Source organism: Drosophila bipectinata, chromosome XL (assembly GCF_030179905.1).
Source record: "Drosophila bipectinata strain 14024-0381.07 chromosome XL, DbipHiC1v2, whole genome shotgun sequence".
NCBI lineage: Eukaryota > Metazoa > Arthropoda > Insecta > Diptera > Drosophilidae > Drosophila > Drosophila bipectinata.
In genome coordinates, this window is record NC_091734.1 from 2,053,484 (window position 1) to 2,077,033 (window position 23,550).

General features: G+C 38.5%; 4 protein-coding genes across 6 annotated transcripts; 3 read left to right on the forward strand and 1 right to left on the reverse strand.

The window, feature by feature from the left end:
- Positions 1-475: 475 nt before the first annotated feature.
- On the reverse strand, positions 476-5,488 carry LOC108120068 (luc7-like protein 3). Of its 2 annotated transcripts, XR_011443234.1 has the most exons (5): positions 5,131-5,488; positions 4,126-5,066; positions 3,853-3,926; positions 3,371-3,762; positions 476-1,279 (listed from the first exon to the last, which is right to left on the reverse strand). XR_011443234.1 is itself a non-coding variant. In XM_017233567.3 (4 exons), the coding sequence occupies exons 1-4, from the start codon at positions 5,230-5,232 to the stop codon at positions 3,587-3,589; spliced, it is 1,293 nt and encodes a 430-aa protein (XP_017089056.2). In that variant the 5' UTR covers positions 5,233-5,488; the 3' UTR covers positions 3,286-3,586. The 2 variants fall into 2 exon arrangements, 1 of the variants encoding a protein (XP_017089056.2); XM_017233567.3 differs by lacking the exon at positions 476-1,279 and having other exon boundaries at positions 3,286-3,762.
- A 1,199-nt stretch (positions 5,489-6,687) lies between these two features.
- Positions 6,688-17,192, forward strand: LOC108120069 (dynein light chain 1, cytoplasmic). Its single transcript, XM_043209722.2, has 3 exons — positions 6,688-6,841; positions 10,034-10,212; positions 16,012-17,192. The coding sequence occupies exons 2-3, from the start codon at positions 10,105-10,107 to the stop codon at positions 16,171-16,173; spliced, it is 270 nt and encodes an 89-aa protein (XP_043065657.1). The 5' UTR covers positions 6,688-6,841; positions 10,034-10,104; the 3' UTR covers positions 16,174-17,192.
- Positions 16,411-16,893, forward strand: LOC108128633 (prothymosin alpha-A-like). Its single transcript, XM_017246314.3, has one exon. The coding sequence runs from the start codon at positions 16,411-16,413 to the stop codon at positions 16,891-16,893; it is 483 nt and encodes a 160-aa protein (XP_017101803.3).
- A 2,876-nt stretch (positions 17,193-20,068) lies between the features above and the next one.
- On the forward strand, positions 20,069-23,492 carry Pdha (Pyruvate dehydrogenase E1 alpha subunit). Of its 2 annotated transcripts, none has more exons than XM_017254591.3 (5): positions 20,069-20,318; positions 20,464-20,700; positions 21,728-22,292; positions 22,345-22,667; positions 22,729-23,492. In XM_017254591.3, exons 1-5 carry the CDS (start codon positions 20,259-20,261, stop codon positions 22,909-22,911), a joined length of 1,368 nt encoding a protein of 455 aa, XP_017110080.2. In that variant the 5' UTR covers positions 20,069-20,258; the 3' UTR covers positions 22,912-23,492. The 2 variants fall into 2 exon arrangements, with proteins under 2 accessions (XP_017110080.2, XP_017110081.2); XM_017254592.3 differs by having other exon boundaries at positions 20,070-20,318; positions 20,632-20,700.
- The last annotated feature ends 58 nt before the right edge of the window (positions 23,493-23,550 follow it).

Genomic DNA, 23,550 nt, shown 5'->3' on the forward strand with positions numbered 1-23,550 from the left:
GACACATTTTTTTTGTTAAATTTTTTAAAATTGTTGGTTCGAGTCTGAAAATGCTTTGGATGGACAGTGCGTTTCGAAACTAAAAAACTATGCAAGCATTTATGTTTTAAATATCCCAAAATTGTAAATAATAATGAAATATATTCATCAAATTGAACCCCCCCCCCCCCTTTTTGGCTTCCAAAGCTCTCGTTATAACTGAAACCCCAACCCACTGCCTTACAATACCGAAACGCACTGTATGCATCATCGTATAACAAAATAGATGTTGTAGATATTAATCATAAAAGCAAATACATACAGTAATACAAAAAGGCAACAAATTATATAATATTAATACTATTATTATTATTATTATTATTATTATTATTACATCCTATTGAAAATAAAATGAATAAATATACACAAAACTGGAATATTGTTAAAACGAAAAAAATGAGATATTTTTTTTAAAAAAGAAAACAACATTATTGAATTAATTTTTTGTGGTGATTTTTTGTTTCTTTATTTAAAAAATTATTGCGAGTTTCTCAATATATATATTATATATATAGATATATATGGTTTATATACGTAGAATGTGGATAGGCTTACTCATATCGTAATTCATAATTAAAAACATTTTTTACATGACTACAGATGATCGATCGAATAGTTTTAATCGTTTCTCTTGCTTTTTCTAATATTGGTTTTGGGTTAGACTAAGCTTTAAATCCGCGCTCTTCGATTTACCATACTAATTTTGCTCAGTGGATTAAGGTTATGGGATGTATGGGATAAGCAAAGGTCAAGGGTTAAAGGGGTCAAACTCAATTAATTTGATTAATTTGCTAGACGATTAGAGGGGTTATCGGTTGAGGAACTCGGTTTCAACACAATATTTGAGTTCCACAAAGGATAACGGATAATGGATAATGGATAATAATGGATAGTGGATTATAAGCAGATGAGAGTAATTTAAATTCACCTCTCTCTCTCTCTTGCTCTCTCTCTTGCTCTGTTTGTTTGTTCTCTTCACAATCTCATTTTCACAATATCGATATTGTGATCGATATATTGATCGATAATCAATAATAATCGATAATTGATCGTTCGTTGATTGCCGATTGTTGATTGCTGGCAGCTATCCTGATTTTTTTTTCTGTCGTGAAGAAACATTTAGGGTTTTTGGAGATGTGGCATAGAAGTTACCTGCTTGGTTCTTCTTTCTCTTTCTCATAACACACTCAATATATCTCTCCTTATCGATTCGATGGTTTTTCCAGAGTTTCCAATCATCCTGGAATGTTTCATACAAAAATAGGTATAAGTCATTGAAGCCACAAGATGGTTATTCCAAAATTTTATAATTATGGGGTCTCTCTAGATCTAATATAGGATAGTATCGAGTGTATTTATATGTCAAAGTTCAAACCTCGTCAGAGTAGGTGTATATGTATGGGTGTGTGTGTGTGTGTTTGTGTTTGTCTGGAGGTGGTGTGGCACACGAAACAAAAAAAACATTAAGCTACGAAGGATTCTTTTTTTTTTAGCTTTTACCATCACAATTATATAGACTTATACAATATCTTATAGGCTACAGGGGGTCGGGGGTCAGTCGCAAAATTACCTGGTTGTTTTTTTTTTCATTTTGTGATGAAGAGGAGGAGGGGATTATGAACATACACATGTCTGTGCGTGTCTTTTGTGGATAAACATAGTAGGAACGCCCACTTCCCTTTCACTGTTACTCTCTCTCTCTCTCTCTCTCTACCTATGCTTTTATAATTATGATTATAATTTAAAATTTAATTTGATTGAACAGATTCAATTACCTCGTAGTTTTTTTTTGGCTTGCAGATATCGCTGGGAATGGTTTCTATTATTTTTCTTTGGATATTGTATGAAAGTGCAGGGGATTGGGGGGGCTGGGGCAGTACACCACATCAATAAGAGAAGAGTATATTGTATATATTTTAAATATATATTTATGTATTTAAAAAAAAAAATGTTATATAAAAACATTAACAACTACGACGGCAAGCCGACGTCATAAATGTCCTTTTCGTTTGTTAATGGCGGGGATCATTTTACTCAAAGCCAGTGTGACCAAAACTATAAAAATTCAATAATTTTGTGTGCAGGCCACACTTTTTAACAAGTTAACCTCAAAATAAAGAAACTTTTAACTAAATTAATAAATAAAACAAGTAACTAGATTAGAAAACAAAACAACTTAAGCAATTGGATTTATTTAAGCTTTATTTTTTTATTTGAAAAAGGACATTTTTTGGTGTTTTTTTTTTTTTTGGGAAAAAAATTGAAAAAATGTACCTGCATCTGTCATCTCTCTCATTCCCTCAGTGGTATTAGTTATTTTTTTTTTATCTAGGGACTACGACTACGTACCTCCACGGAGTGAGGGGTATCTTAGAGACATGAAGGAAGTGAGGTTTGTGGAACCCATCCCGTGATCCCATCCACATTTAAAAGCACATGCAGTTCGTAGTGGTCTCACTTCTAATATCACTATTATATTATATATACATTATATGATTTTCTTAATTGTTGTATGTATGTGTGTGGGTGTGTGTGTGTGTGTGTTTGAAGGGGGTGTGCGAGGGGTAGGAGGGAGTTTGATTGCATGATTATGCGTGAATATCTGTTTCTGTTTTTTGGATTAGTTAAGCGCAAAAGAGATAACAGTAAGGCTTGGTAAATACCTGTTTCAGTCACTCTGTTTCTGTCACGATCTGTCCCACCCCCTAGGGGGCCCAACCAAAAAAATATCTGATTATAAACCCTAATAACTAATAACTTTGAAAAAAAAAACTCAATGAAAACAAGGGATATTACATATTTCATATTCATAAACTATTGTAAAAGGTTTTTTATCTTAACTGAAAAAAAGGTTCTTTAAAGAATTCCAAAAGTTTCTTGGTTTTGGTACAAAATTGTATGAAAAATAGAGATATTTAGATCTTTAGAGTTAAGATCTTGGTAAAAAAAATTAAAAACAAATATTCATCGACTGTCTTTTTTAAAAAATTTCCTCAAAACTTAACCCAAAACATTAAAGGAACTGAACTAATACAGGTCACACACATAGGGATCGATATAGTTATCTTCTTCGATCGATATATAGTAGTTATAGAATTTATGGTACGAGAATGTCTACAGAGTGTGGAGTGGATGTTTTTGTTACATTTTTTTTTTTTTTATAAATATTTTTTCTCAGTGCTTGACTCACCTCTGATACTCCTCTGATACTGTATACTTTTTTTTTCAATATATATATATATATACTTTATATATTATTATTTTTTTTTTTTTGGAAATTTTTTTTTTTTATGTTAATGATTTTTATTATTATTTTTTTTTTTTTTGGTACCTCGATTATTTTCCGCCTGCGTTAGCGGAAAAATGGAAAATTGCGATTTATGTTGTTGGTGTTGTTGTTGTTAGATTTGCTCCTGAGCTTCGAATCGGACTCTCAACTTTCTTCTTAATATTGCAGAATTGTTTTTCTTTTCTTTTCTTTCTTTTCTTTCTTTCGTTTTCTTTCTTTCATATTTCTTGGTTAGTTAGTGTTACTATATTTGGTCTCTTAGTAGCGGCTGCGACTCCGACTGCGGCCATGCCGTTCGCGACTATCGTGTCGGTTGTGATGGTTGTGATGCCGACTACTCCGATTCCCGCCGCCAGTTCCACCGCCACCGCCATTGCTGCCTCCACTGCGCGAATACGAGTGATGCGAACCGCTATGATGCGACTTGTGGTGATCTGTATTGTGGGATAGACAGAAGCCCAGTTAGTGGAAAAGCTCGTAGGGTGGTCTCGTGTGCAAAAGTTATACAACTTCTGAGAACTTACGGTGACGCCGATCCGAGGGCTGGCGATTCTGGACATAATCGCGACTACGTTCTCGATACTCGCTGCGGGGTTCACTGAAGGACAAGCCGCAAAAAAAAAGGTAAATATTAGTACATTACATGATACAAAGATAAATATAATACATCTTAGTCTCTATGTGAAACAATGTAAGGAATTTGGCAAGAATTACTTTCAAGTAATACTGCAAGTATTAGTCACTTTCGGGGGGCAACTTGCCAAATCGCTGCTATTCTGTTCTATTCTTGTAATTACCGTCTGCCTTCGTAGGAAGAAGAATGGAAGCGCTGGACCCGACCGTCCCGCCTTCGCGACCGATCCTCCTGTTCCCGCTCTTTTTGTCGGGCATCGTTTATCTCGGCGACAGCAGTCCGCAGCTTGGAGTAACCCAAATGCTGTTTCCCCATCAAATGATCCTCGATCCTCTGCTGGGCATCGCCGACTATCAGAAAAGCACCGCATATTTCGCAGACTTTCATCTGTTTCTCGGGCAGGGATTCGTGGCCCCAGGTCTTTTCAGTTTTCACCGCCTCGCCCACCGGTGTAGTTGTTGTTGGTTCCACTGCACCAGCTACCTCGCCATCGGGGGCATTCTCCGAGGCGGATGGTGCTAATGGTGGTGGTGGTGATGTCTCGATAGGTGGCGGGGAGGCAGTAGCTTCCTCAGCAGCATCCTGGATGGCGGGAGCTTCGTTTGAACTGGGATTTGTGCCGGAAGTTTCCTCCTCCGGATAAAGATTAAGGCTATTGATGGCCCTTTGGGCAGCTTCGTATTGTATTGTCAGCTTCTCCTTCTCCTCCTTGAGCTCCTCGCACAGGGTCATTAAATCCTGGGCCTGATCCACATCCCCACGGATGCCCGCTTCCTCGGCTTCGGCCAGCAGCTTATTGATTCTCCCATTCAAATTGGCCAACTGTTCCGCCTGCCTGCTAAGCGGCGCCACAGCCGGCTGATCCCGCTGCATTAACTGGAGTCGCTGCTTGCCCTTCTGTATCTTTCGGTCGACATCGTGTAGCATTACATTGCAGAAGCGCAGGAATTCGTCCTCATATTGGCGTTTCCGCGCCGACGGTCGCGCCTCCTCGTACAGATGCCTGGCCTCGTCGTCGTGGATGCGGGAGCAGGGACCGAGATCGGCGCGGGTGTTTATGAACAGATCATGCGGGCAGAATCGAACATTATAGAACTGACAGAACTGCAAAAGAGAGGAACATAAGATAGAATCAAGTGCGAAAATGGGGTAACTTCATGGCACCTACCTCGGGGTCCTCCCAGTTGACTTTGTGGCCCGCCTCCGAGGGATGCAGGTTACGGTTGCGGCCCATCAGCTCGTCGAGCATTTGCCTGGCGGCGTCCACCATTTTTGCTTAGCTCCTTTTTTCGGAGCAGATCCGAGGTGGGGCTGTTGTTAGATGTGAGGGAGGGTGTCTATGTTCCGGGTCACTTTGACGGACAGGTGCCGTCTGCCAGGTAGCCGGCAGGATAATGTGTAGACCACCACACAGGCGGGAAGCACGTGTTGGTATTAATTTACCTAATAATTTTGTTCGCGAATCAATAAAATTTACGTATCGCGATGGTATCGAAATTGTGCATATTAGTGTGACCGCATTTTAACAGAATAAAAATACTCAGTCAGTTAATTTGAAAAATTGTAAAATATTTAAAATAAACAAGATATTTTTAAATTTCTATTGCTTAATTACTGAATATGTATAGAAAGGGCGAACGTTTTTGCAGGTTTTGTAAGAAACTTCAAGTTTCCGGAACCAGTTGGGTGACGGATACTACTCCATACTTGATTACTTCTTGACATTTTAAAATTGCTGAAAACAATCTTCAAAATATACGATGAAAAGGGGTAATTCAAAACTATAAATATGGTATTGAAATAAAATGGAATTTGAAAGGGTATTTTTCAATTCAAAAAAGAGCGCCAATTTTAAAACGAGAACTAGTTATCGGAACCATTTCCGATAAGTTTTCGTTAACGAAAAGTTTATGTGAAGGAATTTAACAATATTATAATATAATATAATGATTACATGATGTCTTTAATTGCATAAAATATCAGAATCAGCAGAGTTTAATTTAAAATGTTTAATGCTTTTTTAAAAACTTTTTCTTTAAATTCTAAAAAAAATGTTTAAATTATTAAATCAGTAGAAGATTCTTGGAAAGTTATATATAAAACGATACAAAAAATTAAATATATTGCGTAGAAATCACGATAGTTATAAAATCTAAGAAATTTTTAAATTTAATATTTCCCGCCCAAAAATTTGTAATCGTTCTTAGTCCCTGAAAATGTGGGCGCACTAGTGATGGCTTCGGGTCAATAAATTTCAATAGGGCTTTTGAAAGTCTTGTTAAAATCAAATATTTTAAGGTTTATTTGTACTAATTTTTCAGTTTTAAGGAACATTAAATTAATATTATATTTTCAGAAACAAATTATACATATAAGTAGAGATCTTTATGTATTTAAGCGTATATTTTGAATTCAACATAGGTCGAGAACGCGCAGCACTGATGCCAGAAGCGGCCTGCCAGACGCCACCTGGCAGACGCGGCCCGCTGCCGACCAATCAGAAGCAAGCAAAATCAGTGATGGACACGGCATTAATGGTTTGAAATCTGCCTATCGATATTCAGCCCGCCATCATTTTCGATTCGTTTTTGCAGTGTTTAGGCAATTGCAAATGCCCAAAACACATGAAACTAATTACCTAAAGAACAAAAAAGGATCTTAACAGTTAGTTCTTAGTCATTGAGACAATATAAAACCCTTAAGAAGCTTCCCGATGGGGCCAGCTATCGATATTCTAAGAAACACACCGACACATCGATAGTGCTATCGCCGCCGACAAGCACACCTCTAACGTCGCAGCACCGTAGGCGCCCATATCATCATTTTTTGTCAGAGCGCCTAGTCGTTGAGCTGTCACATCCCAGTCCGAATACCAAGCGGTAAACACACACATTAAAATTACTAAGAAAATTATTTTTGCGGCAAGTAGACTCGATTTGTGAAACAAGCAAACAGAATAACAGCATAAAATTGGAAGTTCTTATAAACATTCCGTGAGCCACCATTTTTTTTTTCACGTTCTCTCGAAAAGTTCTCAAAAGAAAAAAAAAAAGTGCAAAAGCCGCGGCGTGCTAAATTTTTATTGCGTGCAAAATTGCTCTATTGAGAAAAAAAAACAAGAAGGAGCCCTTACACATACCAACGCACTCGTACACATACACTCAATAGCCCTTCTTTTTTTTTTATTTGCATTTTCGGTTTTTTTTTTTGTTGTTTTTTTGTGAAATTTAGATATTTTCCATTCGCTTTGGTGTGACAGCTGTTGTTGTTGGCTGAGTAGAACGCCAAAGCACTGGGAAAATCTCTGAAAATTGAAAGCGACAAGCCGCAAGCTCCCGCGCAATCGGCCGAATCGTCAAATTTCTAAGGTAAGTCCCAAAAAAAAAAAAATCCAACAAAAATCTGGGAAACTTAAAACTGAAAATATATTTGTGTGAATGTTCTGAATGCAAGTTGTGTTGTTGTTTTTTTTTTTCATCAAATATGCACATACGAGACGATATTTTGCCCACGAAATTCCCATGAAGCAGGAAACTGCAGGGGCTGACCGAAATCTGAAAAATCCCACGCACAAGTTTGAATATTAATTCACAATAAAAAAAAAAACAAAAATGATATAATAATATTAGTAATATTTTGTGGAAGAAATCAAGTTTTCACGTTTTGACATGACGTCAGGTTGTATTTATTTCTTAAAGTCGTTTTGTCCGAAATCTCGGCAATCTGTCGCTTAATTTATTCATAGAAGCTCATAGGCAGCAATTATGGTCTGCGGTTTCCGCTAAAATTCGGGAACTTTCTATTCTTTCTGTACGAGTTTCGTTTTTCGGTTGCAAATTACTGCCAAATCATGTTTGGACAAGCATGCATGCATATGTAAGAAGAAGCAAAAAATGCCCATTCATCTGTCAAAATGACAGATGACATGTTTTCACCTGAATTTTGCCAAACCCGATAATGACATTTTGCGGGATGGCTGATGAAAGGGAACGTTCGGAAAATTGGTTAATTAGTCGAGTCCTATTTCGACATCAAAAATCGCTGGTTTTCAATTTCAAGAACTCGTACGCACACGGACCCAGCACCAACACTAGCACCACATGTTGGTTGCAGAATATTCTGCATGTTCCCCGGGAAATTCAATTATCTTGCGTTTCTGCATGAGTGTGCGTATGTGTGGCCAGCAAAAAAGCATTGCATACTTCCAGGTGCATGTCCACTTCTCTCTTCCGCTCGCTCTCTCTCTATCTCTCTCTCCTCCTGCCATTCATTCCGCTCAGTTTGCTGTCAGCCTGTCATTTATAATTTCATTTTGTCATTTTGTGCTCGTATGTGTGTGTGTGTGTATGGTGTTGTAAAAAAAAAAAAGTTTCGCGCTTCGATTTTCCGCTTTGCTTTATCATAAATACCCAACTACAAGTACAACTATCCTGGTCGTCGTCCGCTTCCTTTCTTGTTTTTTAACTTTATTTTTTTTCATCTTTCATTTTCCCCCCTCTGCTCTCTCTCTTAGTCGCCTCTCACTCGACCGCATTGTGCTGGCCAACGAGCTGTCTCCGTCTGTTTAACTGTCAATGCAGTTTCTAATTGACTTCATCAGGGTACAGGGCAAGGGGGACAGGATGATGGCTGCTGGGCCTAGCCCAACGTGCCATCCTTCTCGCACCACATCACACCACAGCCACTGCCATCGGCCATTCGGCCACCTGTCAACGTTCTGTCGTTGCCATGATGGCAGTCAGATCCCGTTATGATTTGTCAGCAGTAAAGACATAATTTCCTTTAAAATGGCGAAAGAGAAGCGAAAAATTAGAAGAAGAGGAAATATCGAATCGAGTCGATGATTCGGAAAAGATTTTTCATTTCAAGCTCATTAAGTTGTTACATTCTGATAATTATGTTAATTAAATATTTAATTTTTAAATTATGTTTTTTTTTTAATAAATTAATTAAATCTATTTGTCATCCACAAGGCCAAGGCCTTAGAGTTCCTTTTGTAAAATATTTAGGAATATTTTTTTTTTCAGTGCTCTGATTTCACAAAATGGCTAGCTCTCTCGGCCACTTTTCTCACTCCCCTTTGCCATTTTGAATTGCATTTTGGTATTTGGTATTTGCTTTGCTTTCGCTTCTCCCACGCTTCCCCCCCCCCACACTACCCCCCACGCCTTCCACCACTACCGTTTTCTGCAACTAATAAGCAATGCCACTGTTCGCAAAAGTATGCTACGATAAATGGCTGGAAAAGAGAAATTGCAATGCGTGTTTTGGAGAGTGTGTTGGTGTGGTGTGTGTGTGTTCTAGCTTGTATTAGTATGGGTGTTGTGTGAGCCTTGAATTTGAATTAGTTGTTGTTCTTTCTGCTTTTACCTCCGCCGCAGCCTCTGTCACGGCCACTGTACGTGTTTGTATGAATATCTATGTATGTGTGTGTGTGAGTGTGTGTGTTTGTGTGGAAGGAGAGCATCTGCTCAAGGCCATGTGCAATACTCTCTACTAACGCCGACCATCTAGACGTCCCTCTTACTCTCCGCTTAGCGCTTGTGTGGGTGCATCGAGGCATGTGCCATACATCAAGGGGTTTCTCATATTAAATATTTTTTTTTTTATACTTTAGCTCTTATTTAGTTAAAATGAAATTGTTTCTAGAATATGCTTGGGTCTCTCTTTTATAAAAGTTCTCATTAAATCGTCGTTTTTCCCGTCATGGTTCGTTTTAATAAATTTTCATATCCAGTGGCTCTGATATTTGATTTGTAATGTTGCTGTTGCTTGTTTTCTATAATTAAATTGCTGCTGTTGCTGTCGATGATGATGATGCTGCTACTGCTACTGCTGCAGCACGCAGTCCCAAAAAAGTATGCAATGCGCCTGCGTCAGTATGTGTGTGGGTGGAGTAAAGGAGGGGGAGTATGTATGTGTGTGTGTTCGCGAGCTAACTTGATTAAGTTCCCCGCTCTTTAATTGAAAAAAAAATGCTAATAACATTTTCGCGATGCGCTTCGCCTCCTCTCCAGTGGCGTAGCTCATCTCTTTTCTCTCTCTCTCTCTCTCTCTCTGTGTATTTACAGTTTGGTGAAAGCCCAAGAAGGAAGGAGGATTACTCAAGACACGTCGAAGGAAAACAACAAAAAAAGCCAAAATGTCTGATCGCAAGGCCGTGATTAAGAATGCTGACATGAGCGAGGAGATGCAGCAGGATGCTGTCGACTGTGCGACACAGGCTCTGGAGAAGTACAACATTGAGAAGGTAAGTGGAAAGATTGAAAAAGTTTAGAATAATTATAAGAGCAAACACAGATCATCAACTCTCTCACAGGCAGATAGTACTCTTACAGTTCATACTCTCTTGTTCTAAAGATCATGAGAGAGAACTCTTAAGCTTTTCTCGCTCTCTCCACTTTAAGCTCAGGCAGTAGCATTCTCAACTACTCTAACACGTGCATTTCATACTCTCTTACTGGAGATCATGAGAGGACTCTTAAGCTTTACTCCCTCTCATCTACTCTAAGCTAAGTTCATACTCTCTTACTGAAAGACCATGAGAGGACTCTTAAGCTTCCTGCCAAACTTTTCTGTTAAAATACAACAGGTGACAGAGACAAGACAGGACACGACAGAACACGACAGGACTGGAAACAGGTTATAAGCTTAAATGCCAATTAGTCCATTTTCCACTCGAAAGTTGCCAAAGTTGCTGAAAAGATTTTTTAATTATGACCCAAATTGGCATGTTTGCTGTTTTGTTAGAATTTGGACTTGAATAACTTTTGGAATGAATGGAGCAACAGAAGAGCAACTATAAGGTGGGCTGTATAGGTAGGTGGATGTGGTGGTGTCCTGGCAACTAGGGGTTTTGATTGTCACATCATAGCTTAGGCCCACCGCAGTAACTATAATTAAATTCTTGGTCCATTTGGCAGAGGAGTGGGCGGTGGTTGTGGGTCAGCAGTAGAACCCACATTGTTGCATCTCCATTGAGAAGATGGTGCATCATCGGCCGACCAACTAAACCACCACCCACTCTGTAAAATTGCGGTTTCAACTGCGTTTGGCAATTTCACAATTTTGCGGTTACAGCCTTTGGGGGGGGGTGGGGGTGGGCCTGTGTTCCCAGCCACTCAACTTCCTCCGCCCACTGGCCAGCATCCAGACAGTTGCAGTTGCAACTAAAATCCACCACGACTATATGCAACTGAAACGTGGCAACTCCTCTTCCACAAACAATGCACCATATTTTTCCAGGAATTTTTTGTTGTAATTTTATCTCGACTTTTCTGGGCTTGACCTTTACACTTTCAGCTTTAGCTTCAGGGGTCCAGCTCCAGCTCCAGCTCGGTTAAAAGGCCAAACAGCGCGATTCTAGGAAAATGAAATATTTAATAATAAACTGAAATGAATTGCAATTTTAAATTATTTACATTTCTTTAAACTAGCCCTGATTTAAAGCTCAATTTTCGGGGGAAAGGGTCTTGACCATCATTAACAACTGTTTTTGCAGAGAGAGGGGGGTGATGGGGGGAAACTAAAAGCAAAACGAAACGAAAGCTAATAAGCTCTTGATTTAGTCGGTCGGCGAAAACAAAAACAATAACAAAGTCAGCCAGCAATGTCAACAAAGTCCAAGAAATTGAATAATCAATATGCGGGGCAGGGTGGGACGTAGGGGACACACACACACTAACTTACGCATACATGGAGAGAGAGAGGTGCTGTTGGTCAGACCCTGACTAAGGTCAGTAAAAGGGATTAGCCGGCTAATGCGACTGGTCTGATACCCTAAAGATTATTATTTTTTATCTGAAATTGATAAGAAAAGGCAGATAAAAAGATTAAAAAGAATTCAACTGTAGACTTTAAAATAAAATAAGACAATTCTTAATTCTACAGAATCTCTATAATTCTACAAGTCCCCGATAACCCATATACCCTTTAACCTACAAATACCGGCTATAAATATGGGCTGCGGGGGGGGCTGATAGAGGGGGAGCGCAAAAAAGCTGGGAAAAAGCAGCGGGGTTTCGCCTTCAACTAACGGGCCTTTGTCAATGCCAATGGCAGAAGACAACACACTGAGACACTGCGATAAAGAGGGCGACAAAAGGAGAAAGAGACGGAAACAGAGACAGAGCAGAAGACTCGAGTCTGAGAGACTGAGACTGGGAAGGAGAAACGCGAGCCCTTGAAAGCAAAGCAAAGTAAACTTGAAATCACAGCGGAAGTAGATGGATAAAAGGCAAAGAGAGCAAGGGGGTAAGAGAGATGGGGGGGTCTTTGGAGGGTAAAGCTCAGAGGAGAGAGACAGAGAGAGAGGGTCTGCTAATTGAGCAGTAAAAGCGAAATGTGCGTCAACAGTAGGCACGGTTTTTCAAGAAAATCAGGTGGTATCATTTCAGAAGGTGACGAAAATGAAGTTATTTTTAGATTTGTGGTTTTTATAGTGAAAGCTACTTAGGGATTATCTTTATTTAGGATTTTGTAGCAAAAACAACTTTTAATAAGACAGATTCTACTGTATTTGATATATAAGTTGGGTTAGAGAGGTTAGAAAGGTGACGAAATATTAAGACATTTTTAAATTTTAGATATTTTTAATAGAATCGAATATTTTTATGGGATTTTATAACAAAATTAGGGCTAATAAAGACTGATAGATAGTATTTGTCACAGAAATCCGTTGAAATAGTTTAGAAAGGTGACGAAAGTAAATAGATTTTACTTAGATTATTATTATAGATTATTTTTAATATTTTATATATTTAAAAAATTAAAAATTCCTTTTAGATTTTACCCCAAAAACCCATATCCTTATTAGCAGGAAACTACTGTATTATCCTTCACAGCCTGCCAGCCTGTTGCCTGAAAGTATGCATCACATTTTGATTTTACGCCCCTGTGGATGTTGTCATTGCGGTGTGTGCGGGTGGGTAGGGAGTGGGAGTGAAAAAAACACCCTCACAGGACACCTGAACCCTATGTCGAGCCTACCTCTTGTTGCTATAAATAAAATATATGCCACACCATCACACGCAACACACACACACACACACATATACAGGACTCACACAATCACACGATTGATTGCCTTTTGTAACTGTGACTCTGTGTAGCTTCCTCTTTTTGTACTCTTCTTCCTGTTGTTTATCCTCTGGGCTCTTTCTTCACTCTCCTTATTGCATAATAATAAGTTTGCCATTATTTTCCCCTCACCAGTGTCTTCCCTCCTTTTTTTTTTGGTAATTAAATATGGATTTTTGAAATTTAATTGCTTAGAAGAGGAAAAAATAGATGTGGCTGCCAGAGTAGAAGAGGACCTTTAACCTTTAGGCAGATGCTGAGACAAAAAAGTTAAAAATTTTTATATTTTTCTAAAAAAAATCAATAAATGACCTGAAACTTCAGATGGGGTATCAGTAGGGGGTACTTTTATTTCCACTAGGATTTCTAGCCTGCTATTGTCCTGTCTGAGCATTCAAATCCCGGAAAGCTGATTATAAGTTCAAAAATTCCAATCAGAGACCCAACACACAGGTCTAGCGCTCTATAGAATGGGTTGGTAGGCGTAAAAAAAAAACAATTTTTGGTATCCATTAGATACGCAACTAATACTACACAGACTGACTGACACAGAGAGAGAGAGGGGGAGAGAGTGGGAGAGAGTGGGTTGGGTATCCCCTTGGGGGGGAACCGTCGCACAAGGGTTAAGCTTGTATACCTTGTGTATATATATTTTTAGGGGCGGCGCGCAACCTTTCAAGCAGCTTAAAATCGTATCCATAGGCATTATGTTGCCCTCCTCCACCTACCCACCTACCTACCCTTCCTACACCTATCCAACATTTATTTATGTATCTGTATCTGTGTCTGTGTGAGTCGCGATTTAAAGGTAAAGCCCCAAATAAGCCAACAAGAGGGCCAAAAACAAAAAAAAAAAAAAAAAAATGAATGTAATTACAGTTTTGCAGAGGCATTTCCATTTCCAATTAGAGAAAACTCTATAAATATTACTCTGTTATCCTTTGGATATCCTGTAAACAAATATCAACCATAAATAGTCCATAAAGAGACATATCATTTCAGCTTTCAATTCGCGTTTTTATTCTATTTTTTTGTTGTTTGTTGTTTGTGATTTTTTCTGCGTGGCCCAAAATGTTTAATCAATATGCGGCCAGAAGACAGAGTAGTATTCTTGGGTAGCAAATGTTTATGTAAAATAGGGTATAGATTGTGCACATTTATGCACTTACACACATGCAATATACAATTTCTTTTTTTTTCTTTCTGTATTGACACACATTCATCGAGTGCGGTGTTTTTTTTTCTGCTATACATGGTCTTGCATATTTATTGAGGCTCTCCCTGGGCGTGGAGGGGGAGGTTGATGTCTCTAATGGACAGAGAATTATCCAGGTGTACTTGTACGATTACTAATAGCGAGTTATTAAATGGACTTTTAATTGATGTAAGACCTGAAAGCAAAACCTTTTAAGGCCTGCAAGGTGGAGAGTATGTCACTGTTTTTGCAATGTCGATTTCATTAGGTTACAATATGTACAGGGATTTCTTTCTTTAGTGGCACACACGACATACTGTGGCAACAAACACACCTTTAACATCCACCACACCCCTTTTTTTGTAGTTTTGCTGGTGCCTGGCCTGTGTCAGAATGTTCATTTTCGTCCTCTTATTATTATTTCGTTGCCAAAACAAAATTCCATGGCATTGCTAAGGGGGCTGGGCTGCCACCCCATCTCACTCCAAGCCAAAATTGAATATAAAACAATCAACTTTATATTGCCGTCTGACACGACACGAAAAAATACACGCAATAGCTTCCAAAAAAGAAGAAAAAAATCATAAAAGAAAAGAAATTGAAACTAAAAATATACAAATATTGAAAACTAAGAAGTATTCAATGGGGTCTTTGTTCAAGGATTTCAAATGATTATAGGTTATACTAACTAACAGATATTAACCCTTTTCGAGTGTAATGACAACTCTGATTGAAGTATATACTAGCTAGCTAGCTAACTGAAAATAAGGAACTGGATAATGGCACTTGGCTAAATCAGCTTTACATTGTTTTTCCCCCCCCCTTGCTTTATAGTTTCTTTTTAGGGTTTCCTTTCCTTTCCCCGCCCCACTCTTTTGTTTTGTTTTTGTTTTGAGGTTACCGGGTTAAGTTTATGACTTTGCACGCATTCCTCTGCATTGGCTTTGGCCAGAGACCCATGCTAACCCATGCCACATGCCACATGCCTCCTTGGGTGACTAAATAAAATCAACTCCAAGAGTGGCGCCCAACGTGGAGCCCTAGAATGAGAAGGGGAAAGAGGAATTGAAGATAGTAACATGGTTCCATGCCCTTTTTTGTTCTTTTCTAGATTATCTTTTTATGTAATTTAGTTTTTAATTTAATTTAAGTTTATTTTTTATTAAATAGTTTAATTTTTTGTATAGTTTCCTTGTTTTATGTCCTTTTGCGTAACCCTGGACTTGGCCAGCAAACTGACAATGACCTTTGACATTCTGGCACTGCATCTGCAGCTACTTTGTGGTCCATCTTGTAGATATATCTGGACTCCATATATAGACATATAATTAGCATAGTTCTGGCCAACTGGGATTTAATTTCAAGCCGAATGTCTTAATACAAAGCAACAGTAGTTGGCCAAAACTAAAACCGAAACACCACAACAATCATAACTAACTCATTAGCACAAAAAACTTTTCCTCAGCCACTTTTACTTGCCTGGCTAGCTGGGGGGGGGGTGGTGCTGCCTGTTTTTGAGGTCACAATTTGGGTTACCCTAGTGACAGACTGATGATGGGTGGCAAGAAGGGCTGGCTGGGTGGGTGGGTGGTTCTGTTCTGGCGGAAAATGAGTTTTTCGTTTGGTATTTTATTGAGTTTTTTTTTTTGTTGCTGTTGTTGTTGTTGTGTTTGTGTTTGCTGCTAATTTCAAAACAGTTAGCAAGCTAGTTAGTTGGATTATAGCATTTAAGCATTGAAATTAAGGAATTAAACTAACTAATTTTATTTTTTGCAGGACATTGCCGCCTACATCAAGAAGGAGTTCGACAAAAAATACAACCCGACATGGCATTGCATCGTGGGACGCAACTTTGGATCGTATGTGACACACGAGACGCGCCACTTCATCTACTTCTATTTGGGTCAGGTGGCCATTTTATTGTTTAAGAGCGGTTAAAGTATTGTCGAGTCGGATGAAGTGGTGGTGAGGAGGCTGGCAGCGGTGCAGCGGCTGCAGCATGAGCAACTGCAACAGGAGCAATGGCGGCAGCAGCAGCAGCAGCAGTATCAGCGAGAACATCAACAACAACATTATCAAGAACATAAACAGACACAACAACAATTAAAACACTCTCAATCTGATTCCCAATCCCATGAAGAAAATTTCAAAAAAAATTTAATCAATGTTGATGAGATGCAACAACCCGATGCGGTATTATCTCCAAAGAAAGATGAAGATGAAAAAGACGAAATAGAAGCAGAAATAGAAACAAAAACAAAAACAGAAACAGAAGAACCGGAACCGGAACCGGATATGAAAATGACGATATACACGCGAGTTGCAGCAAAAAACAGAGATCACCGTGAATACACAACAAGAGGCACCCAGGCCGAAAAGGAGGATGAAAAGGAGCAGGTCTACATGGAACTAAGCGAGGAGGAGGAGGAGGAGAAGGATCAGGATCAGAATCAAGAAAATGCCGATAATGGAAAAGTGGAGGACGCAAACGTGGAGGGCCAGGGCCAGGATACCGATAACGATGACATTATAGAGGATGACTACGAGGACGAGGACGAGGACGATGATGATGATGGGACCATTGTCGAGGACAGCGATGCCACCAGCTGCAGTAGTTGTCGTCGCACCGAAATCGAAGATCACCATCCTAAACCCTGAGCTAAAGCATCCAACTAATTCCAATCTATACGATGCATGATTTGTTAACGAAAGGAATACCCTTAATGTTGGGCAGGGTATTCCTTCCATCCACCATAATCTGAATCTCGCTGAAAATGCATGAAAATGGCAAGAAAAAAATACTATAAAATAATACCACACACAAAATACACAAAATACTAAAGAATAGACCAACGCTATTTAAGTTTTTCGAAAAAAAAAAAAAAAATACTGTAATTTCTTCAAAAAATCCACAAAGATAATGATTTGGTTATCCACAACACTATATGATTTAAGTTCTGCCCCACTGCCCGGCCTCTCCCTTAAAACACCATCCCCACCACCCCGATCATCCCAAAATTGTACCTCCTAATTATTTTTTTGGTTAATAAAAACAAAAAATAGAAAAAAAAAGGGATAGTTTTCTCAACGAATGTATTTATGTGCTGGCGCTTTGTTTTTTGGCCTTATACCTTACTTATAAACATGAATAAACATGCATAAACATGCAAGAGAGAGAGAGAGCAATTAAACCATTGTTAAACCAACCCATGATTTTCATTTAATTTTTGTTTATTTTTTATCGTTGGAATCACACATTGTCCTTAAAATATTTACACATTAAGAAAATGTTTTTTTTTTAGTATAAATATTAAATATTTTTAAGGACAATACACACACATACAGAGGCAGACAGGCAATAACCACCACTACAACCGAACGAGAAAAGCAAGAAAGGAAAAGCAAGGATGGATTATTTTTTGAACTCTTCATTGAAAAATGAGAGAAAAAATAACAAAAATAAAAATAAAAAATAGAAAAAAAAATGTCAAATTTGCATACACAGGCACACACACACACACACACACAAAGACACGTCCTAACACGTCCTGACACGTCCTTACATCCTTACACCTAATAGATATACTTATACAATGTATTATTCATTGCTTTCGAGCAAAACCAGAGTATGTATATGTGTGTGTGTGTGTTGGTGTGTTTGGCATGGATTTTCCCACATTTTCCAGCCAAAAAGGACTCTCTGGCACACATACTAAGCCCCCCTATTGCTTTTCCCTTGATTGCTAACCAACAACAACAACAACAATAACAACAACTACAAAAATATACAACTATACAAAATATATATATATATATATAGGTTTATATATGTATATGTGTGTGTACGTGTGTATATGTATTGTCCATCCACAGCAACAAAGTATGCAGCAAAAAATTTTTGTAGAACTGCATAAAGCAGAAGTAAAAAAAAAAACCAAAAAGAAAAATGCAAAAATGAAAGCAAATCCACAAAACAAAAAAAAAAAAAAGAGAAGGAAAATATAATTATCATCTTGTCGTTTATATAAATGTGTGCTATGTGTTTCTTCAAATCGGGATTTATGTTATACAAAGGATAACCCAAAAAGAGAGAAGGATTAACCAACAAATATAAGAAACCACAAAAAAAAAATATATTATATATATATTATTCATGCAAGAAATACAACAAAAATAAAGTAAAAATTGGTGTAAATTATGCAAAAGAGCAAGCAAACTACAAGAATCTTAAGTAAAAAAACAAAAACAAAAAAAATGAAAACCTACTAAAAAAGCTTAATACGTAATTTCCTAAAAAAAAACATCAGAAACAGAAACACACACACACACACACTGAAACAGACAAAAAGGATAACAAACACACACACACATGCACACATACACATATATAAACTTCTCACATATGTATTTGTACACCGTGCACCTCTCTTTGGCTATTGCGTTTTAGATTATTGCTCAGCACGTTTTTTGCGTAGACACAACTAACGGTAATTTATGCTAACGGTAAGATATGGCCACTTTCCCCTTTCTCACCTCCCCACCCCTCTCACTCTCACTCACTCACTCACTCGAAAAAAGGTAAACGCGAAACACGAAAAAACTTAAAATTTTTTTCTTAAAACAAGACAGCGGAAAAATAAAAGAAAAATGGCGAGAACACAACCACAAAAAAAAACACACGAGGACTTCTAATAAGTGTTTATATATACAAATATATATATATATATATACATATGAAAAGATAAAAGAGCATAATTTTTTGTCATAATGCAAAATATTTGTGTGCAACCGAGCATAAGAAACCAATTTTTGATGTAACAAATACAAAAAAAAAAAAAAGAAAAACTACAAAAAAAAAATGAAGGAAAGCAAGAAAGAATACAAAATGGAGGACAAAAAAAGTACCGTAAAAAGTGAGATTAGTGAGCGAAAATGTAAGCGAGAAAAGCGCGCTTGTTTCTTTTGATTTTTCTTTTTAGTTCTTTTTGCATTTTCTTCTCACCTCCAACTCCCTCCACTCCCCATCGTTGCCTAGTTAAATACCCGATTCATTTTTGTTGTGGTTTTTTTTTACCGATCCCATTCTCAATTTTGTTTTGTAGTAACTTTTGAAACTCAAATCTTGTAGCTGCCATTTCTAAGACGAAGAAAACAACCAAGAAGAACAAATGCAAAATATATACAAACAACAAAAAAATGGTAACTTAAAAAAAAAACTAGTTTAAACTTAGTTTGTAAACTTTAATTCTCGATTTATTTGTTTATTCAATGTTCAACTTCTAACTGGGTTTTTATGTACGCAAGAAACAAACGTTATTTAAGTTTTTGTAAGAGTTAGTAAATTTTATGTGAGATGAAGCGGAATAGCAGCAGTTGCAGATTGCAAAAATTGTAAAATGCGAAATGCGAAGGTTGAACTGCAATGCGATGAAGGCAATTTCAAGTAACAATACGAGTAAGACAGGAGAAAAACCAAGTAAAAACCAAAATGAGATCTTCAATGTGAAATAAAAGTACTTCTTTGAAACCAGGGCTGCGTGTAAATTCAAATTGTTGAGAAGGGCGGGAAAAAATTAATCGGCACTCAAGGGGGCTTTAAACAAATCAAAATTGTCTTTATTTTCTCAAAAATGATTAAATTTATTTAAATAAATTCCCTTTTTATAAAGCTTTTTTACCGGTCAACTACATTTTAGTGTTGCCTAATTCGCTTTTTCAACCGAAAACTATCGTTTAGTGTTGGTTAACAAGCAAAGTGCACCAAAGATGAGCTTTTACAGCTTTTTCAGTATATAAGCTAGTATTTTTATAGCGCCACGTCTGTTAGGGTCGCACTGGTCACACTGGAACGAAGTTGTGTTGTGCAATAGAGTTGATAAACGAAACTCGGTTCTATTTTTTTTTGATTGTTTAACTTACAACGACGCCCGGCGGTGCGACTGAGACGGCAAATCCAGCGTGCGATCCATCCTAAATAATCCTAGTCGAGTATCGAAAAGATCCTATAATTATATTCAGCGAAAATGTTGCGTACCCTGTCACGCGTTACCGAATTGCCAATTATTGTTAAGCAACTGCAAAAAGTACGTAATCCTGCTTGCTCAGCTAAAAACCAAATTATAGATAAAACCTAACATCTCAAATGTTTGTTACTAATTTTGTTTAAAAAAAAAAAAATGCAAAAAAACCAATTAAATCACTAAAACAAACAACAACACAAACACAAAGTGTTGCAACAGCAACAGCAATCGTACGATCAGCTGCAACAACCGGAAGAACAACAATAATATACCAGGAAATGGAAAAAGGATACTGCAACTACAACAACAACATCAATATCAACATCCATCACTGATAGCGGTTAGATATTCATCGTCGTTTTTCGGTTTATTCCAGAATGCAGCATCAGCTGGTGTGGCAAAAACCAACAACTATGCCACGGAGGCCACCATACAAGTGAATCGGGTGAGCATATATATATAATAATATACTTAATGCTTTACAAAAAAAAAAAGAAAAAAATACCAAAAACTTTCAAAGGATTACATAATGCGCTTTCTGCCAAAGAGATAGCGATAGTTACTATGTGTATGTGGGTGTGTGTGTGTGCACAGGGTTGCATTAAATGCCGGTCAACTTAATTTCAAAATGACAAGGTCACTCAGTCATTAGAATATCACGGAGATTTTTCCATTTATTGGCACGACTTTATTTTCTTTGTCGCCTCCTCTTTATCGCTTTGGTTTAGCGTGCTCTGCTTTTTGCGTGGCCGCCGCGTGACTGTTCACGCACAATAAAAGCGTTATCAGCTGGGGGATCGGTGATTGCCTATATCTCTCTCCTCCTCTGCCTCTCTTTCTCGCTCACTTGTCTGTCTGTCTATTTGCCCGTGGGCAAATAATTTTCCCCGTGGGAATATAACGGTTCATAAATCATATGGGCCAAATATAATCTGCGTTTTGGTAGTATAATTCGATAAGTGGCCCTGACATTGGTTGAGCTTTATCACCGTTTACCGTTAATAGAAACAGCTGATGATCAGCTGTTGGATGCTCTTGTTTTGGTAATCAATTTTCTTTTTAGGGGGTTTTCTTATTTAGTCTTCTATTTATAAAAAAAAGGTTTTATTTTCAAAACAAAACTTAAGATAAATATAGTTTATCTTTTATTACTCAAAAATATCGAAAATAATCGATAAAAAGCTTAATATTGATATTCTTTATGGTTTCTATCTCTAAAGTATCGATAATAATCGATAAAAAAGGATAATATTGCTATTCTTTATGGATCCTTAATTTAGAAACCCTTAAAATATCGATAAAAATCGATAACAAAGGATAATATTGCTATTCTTTCCTGTTTCTTTTTTCAAAACATCGATAAAAATCGATAAACAGTGCTCTAACCTTAAATATTTTTAAAAAGTTTAGTTTTTTTAAAAAAACACATCTTATTTTTTAAAGAAAAATGTATTAATTTTCTTAATTTTTAGCCATTCAAGCTGCACCGCCTGGACGAGGGACCCGCCACGGAAGTCAAACTGACCAAGGATGAGGCCCTCAAGTACTACACACAGATGCAGACCATCCGTCGTCTGGAGACCGCCGCCGGCAATCTCTACAAGGAGAAGATCATCCGCGGTTTCTGTCATCTGTACTCCGGCCAGGAGGCCTGCGCCGTTGGCATGAAGGCAGCGATGCGGGATGTGGACAACATCATCTCGGCATACCGTGTCCACGGCTGGACCTATCTGATGGGTGTTTCGCCGGCTGGCGTACTGGCCGAGCTCACCGGTGTCCAGGGCGGTTGTGCCCGCGGCAAGGGCGGCTCCATGCACATGTATTCCCCCAACTTCTATGGCGGTAACGGCATTGTGGGAGCACAAGTGCCCCTCGGTACGGGCGTGGGACTGGCCTGCAAGTACAAGGGCAACGGTGGCATGTGCCTGGCGCTGTATGGCGACGGTGCCGCCAATCAGGGACAGGTGTTTGAGGCCTACAACATGGCCTACCTGTGGAAGCTGCCCGTGATCTTTGTCTGCGAGAACAACAACTACGGTAGGTGCTACACTTTCTTACTTGAATTCCAATCCATGAGATGTTCTTGCAGGAATGGGTACTAGCGCGGAGCGTGCCTCTTGCAACACGGACTACTATACCCGCGGCGATGCTCTGCCCGGTATCTGGGTCGATGGTATGGATGTTCTGGCTGTGCGCAGCGCCACCGAGTTCGCCATCAACTATGTCAACACTGTTGGTCCTCTGGTTATGGAGACGAATACCTACCGTTACTCGGGACACTCCATGTCCGATCCCGGCACCTCGTACCGTACCCGCGAGGAGATCCAGGAAGTGCGTCAGAAGCGTGATCCGATCACATCCTTCAAGGAGCTGTGCATCGAACTGGGTCTCATCACCGCCGATGAGGTTAAGGTGAGTAGCTTTGAGGGATTCTGGATGGCAGATTATAAAGTATTCTTGTTTTTGATGCCAGGCCATCGATCTGAAAGTGCGCAAGGAGGTGGATGAGGCCACTGCCTTCGCGAAGAGCGATTCCGAGCTGGGTGTTAGCCACTTGTGGACGGATGTCTACTCCAACAACCTGGAGCCCAAGCTGCGTGGCACCATTGGCTTCGATTTGGATCACATCCAGGAGCGCAAGGGCGTCAATCACTAAAGCCTTTAAAGACGGGCAACGAATCCGATTCGGGGAACTCACACAGGACATAGGACACAGGACACAGGACACAGGACACAGGACATAGGACACTGGACAAAGACAGACACAAACACACACATAAGCGAAATCTCTAGCTCTTAAGCGAAAAGTTGAAGAAACGATAGAAAGACGATGAGAACCCAAGATACCCAAGAACTTAGCTAATCGGAGCACTCCCAACGTAATCACATCGTAGAGCACCATAAGACACCACAAACTCACCATAGAAATGATGGGCGGAGATGGGGGTAATGATACTGGATGTGGGGGATTACTGCATTGGATATTATATTACGAACGTGTTCAATATGGATAAAGCGAAAGGTGTAAATTGTTGAAAAAAATATACATAAATGCCTAGAAAAAAATTCTGAATTGTGGCTTTATAATTTTTAAAGTAATTTAAGTAATATTATTAATATTAAGAAACCCCCAACCTTGTCCTATAAAGCCACTTGCCATCTCGTTCTATTTTGTGTCACAATTTCGATGTGTTTTTTGTCATTTTTCGAATACACAAGGCCTTAGGAACTTTCGTATTTATATTTTTCAAGTTTCTCGAACGCAAAATTTTGAAAAAAATTGCGTTTGCCTCAC

Coding starts and splice junctions, on each gene's coding strand:
- LOC108120068 (XM_017233567.3), bottom strand. CDS start 5,232: ATGGTGGACGCCGCCAGGCAAATGCTCGACGAGCTGATGGGCCGCAAC. Junction 5,067..5,130: donor TCAACTGGGAGGACCCCGAG/GTAGGTGCCATG, acceptor TCTCTTTTGCAG/TTCTGTCAGTTCTATAATGT. Junction 3,763..3,852: donor GCCCTCGGATCGGCGTCACC/GTAAGTTCTCAG, acceptor CCCACAATACAG/ATCACCACAAGTCGCATCAT.
- LOC108120069 (XM_043209722.2), top strand. CDS start 10,105: ATGTCTGATCGCAAGGCCGTGATTAAGAATGCTGACATGAGCGAGGAG. Junction 10,213..16,011: donor AGAAGTACAACATTGAGAAG/GTAAGTGGAAAG, acceptor TATTTTTTGCAG/GACATTGCCGCCTACATCAA.
- LOC108128633 (XM_017246314.3), top strand. CDS start 16,411: ATGCAACAACCCGATGCGGTATTATCTCCAAAGAAAGATGAAGATGAA.
- Pdha (XM_017254591.3), top strand. CDS start 20,259: ATGTTGCGTACCCTGTCACGCGTTACCGAATTGCCAATTATTGTTAAG. Junction 20,319..20,463: donor TTGTTAAGCAACTGCAAAAA/GTACGTAATCCT, acceptor ACAAACACAAAG/TGTTGCAACAGCAACAGCAA. Junction 20,701..21,727: donor CCACCATACAAGTGAATCGG/GTGAGCATATAT, acceptor CTTAATTTTTAG/CCATTCAAGCTGCACCGCCT.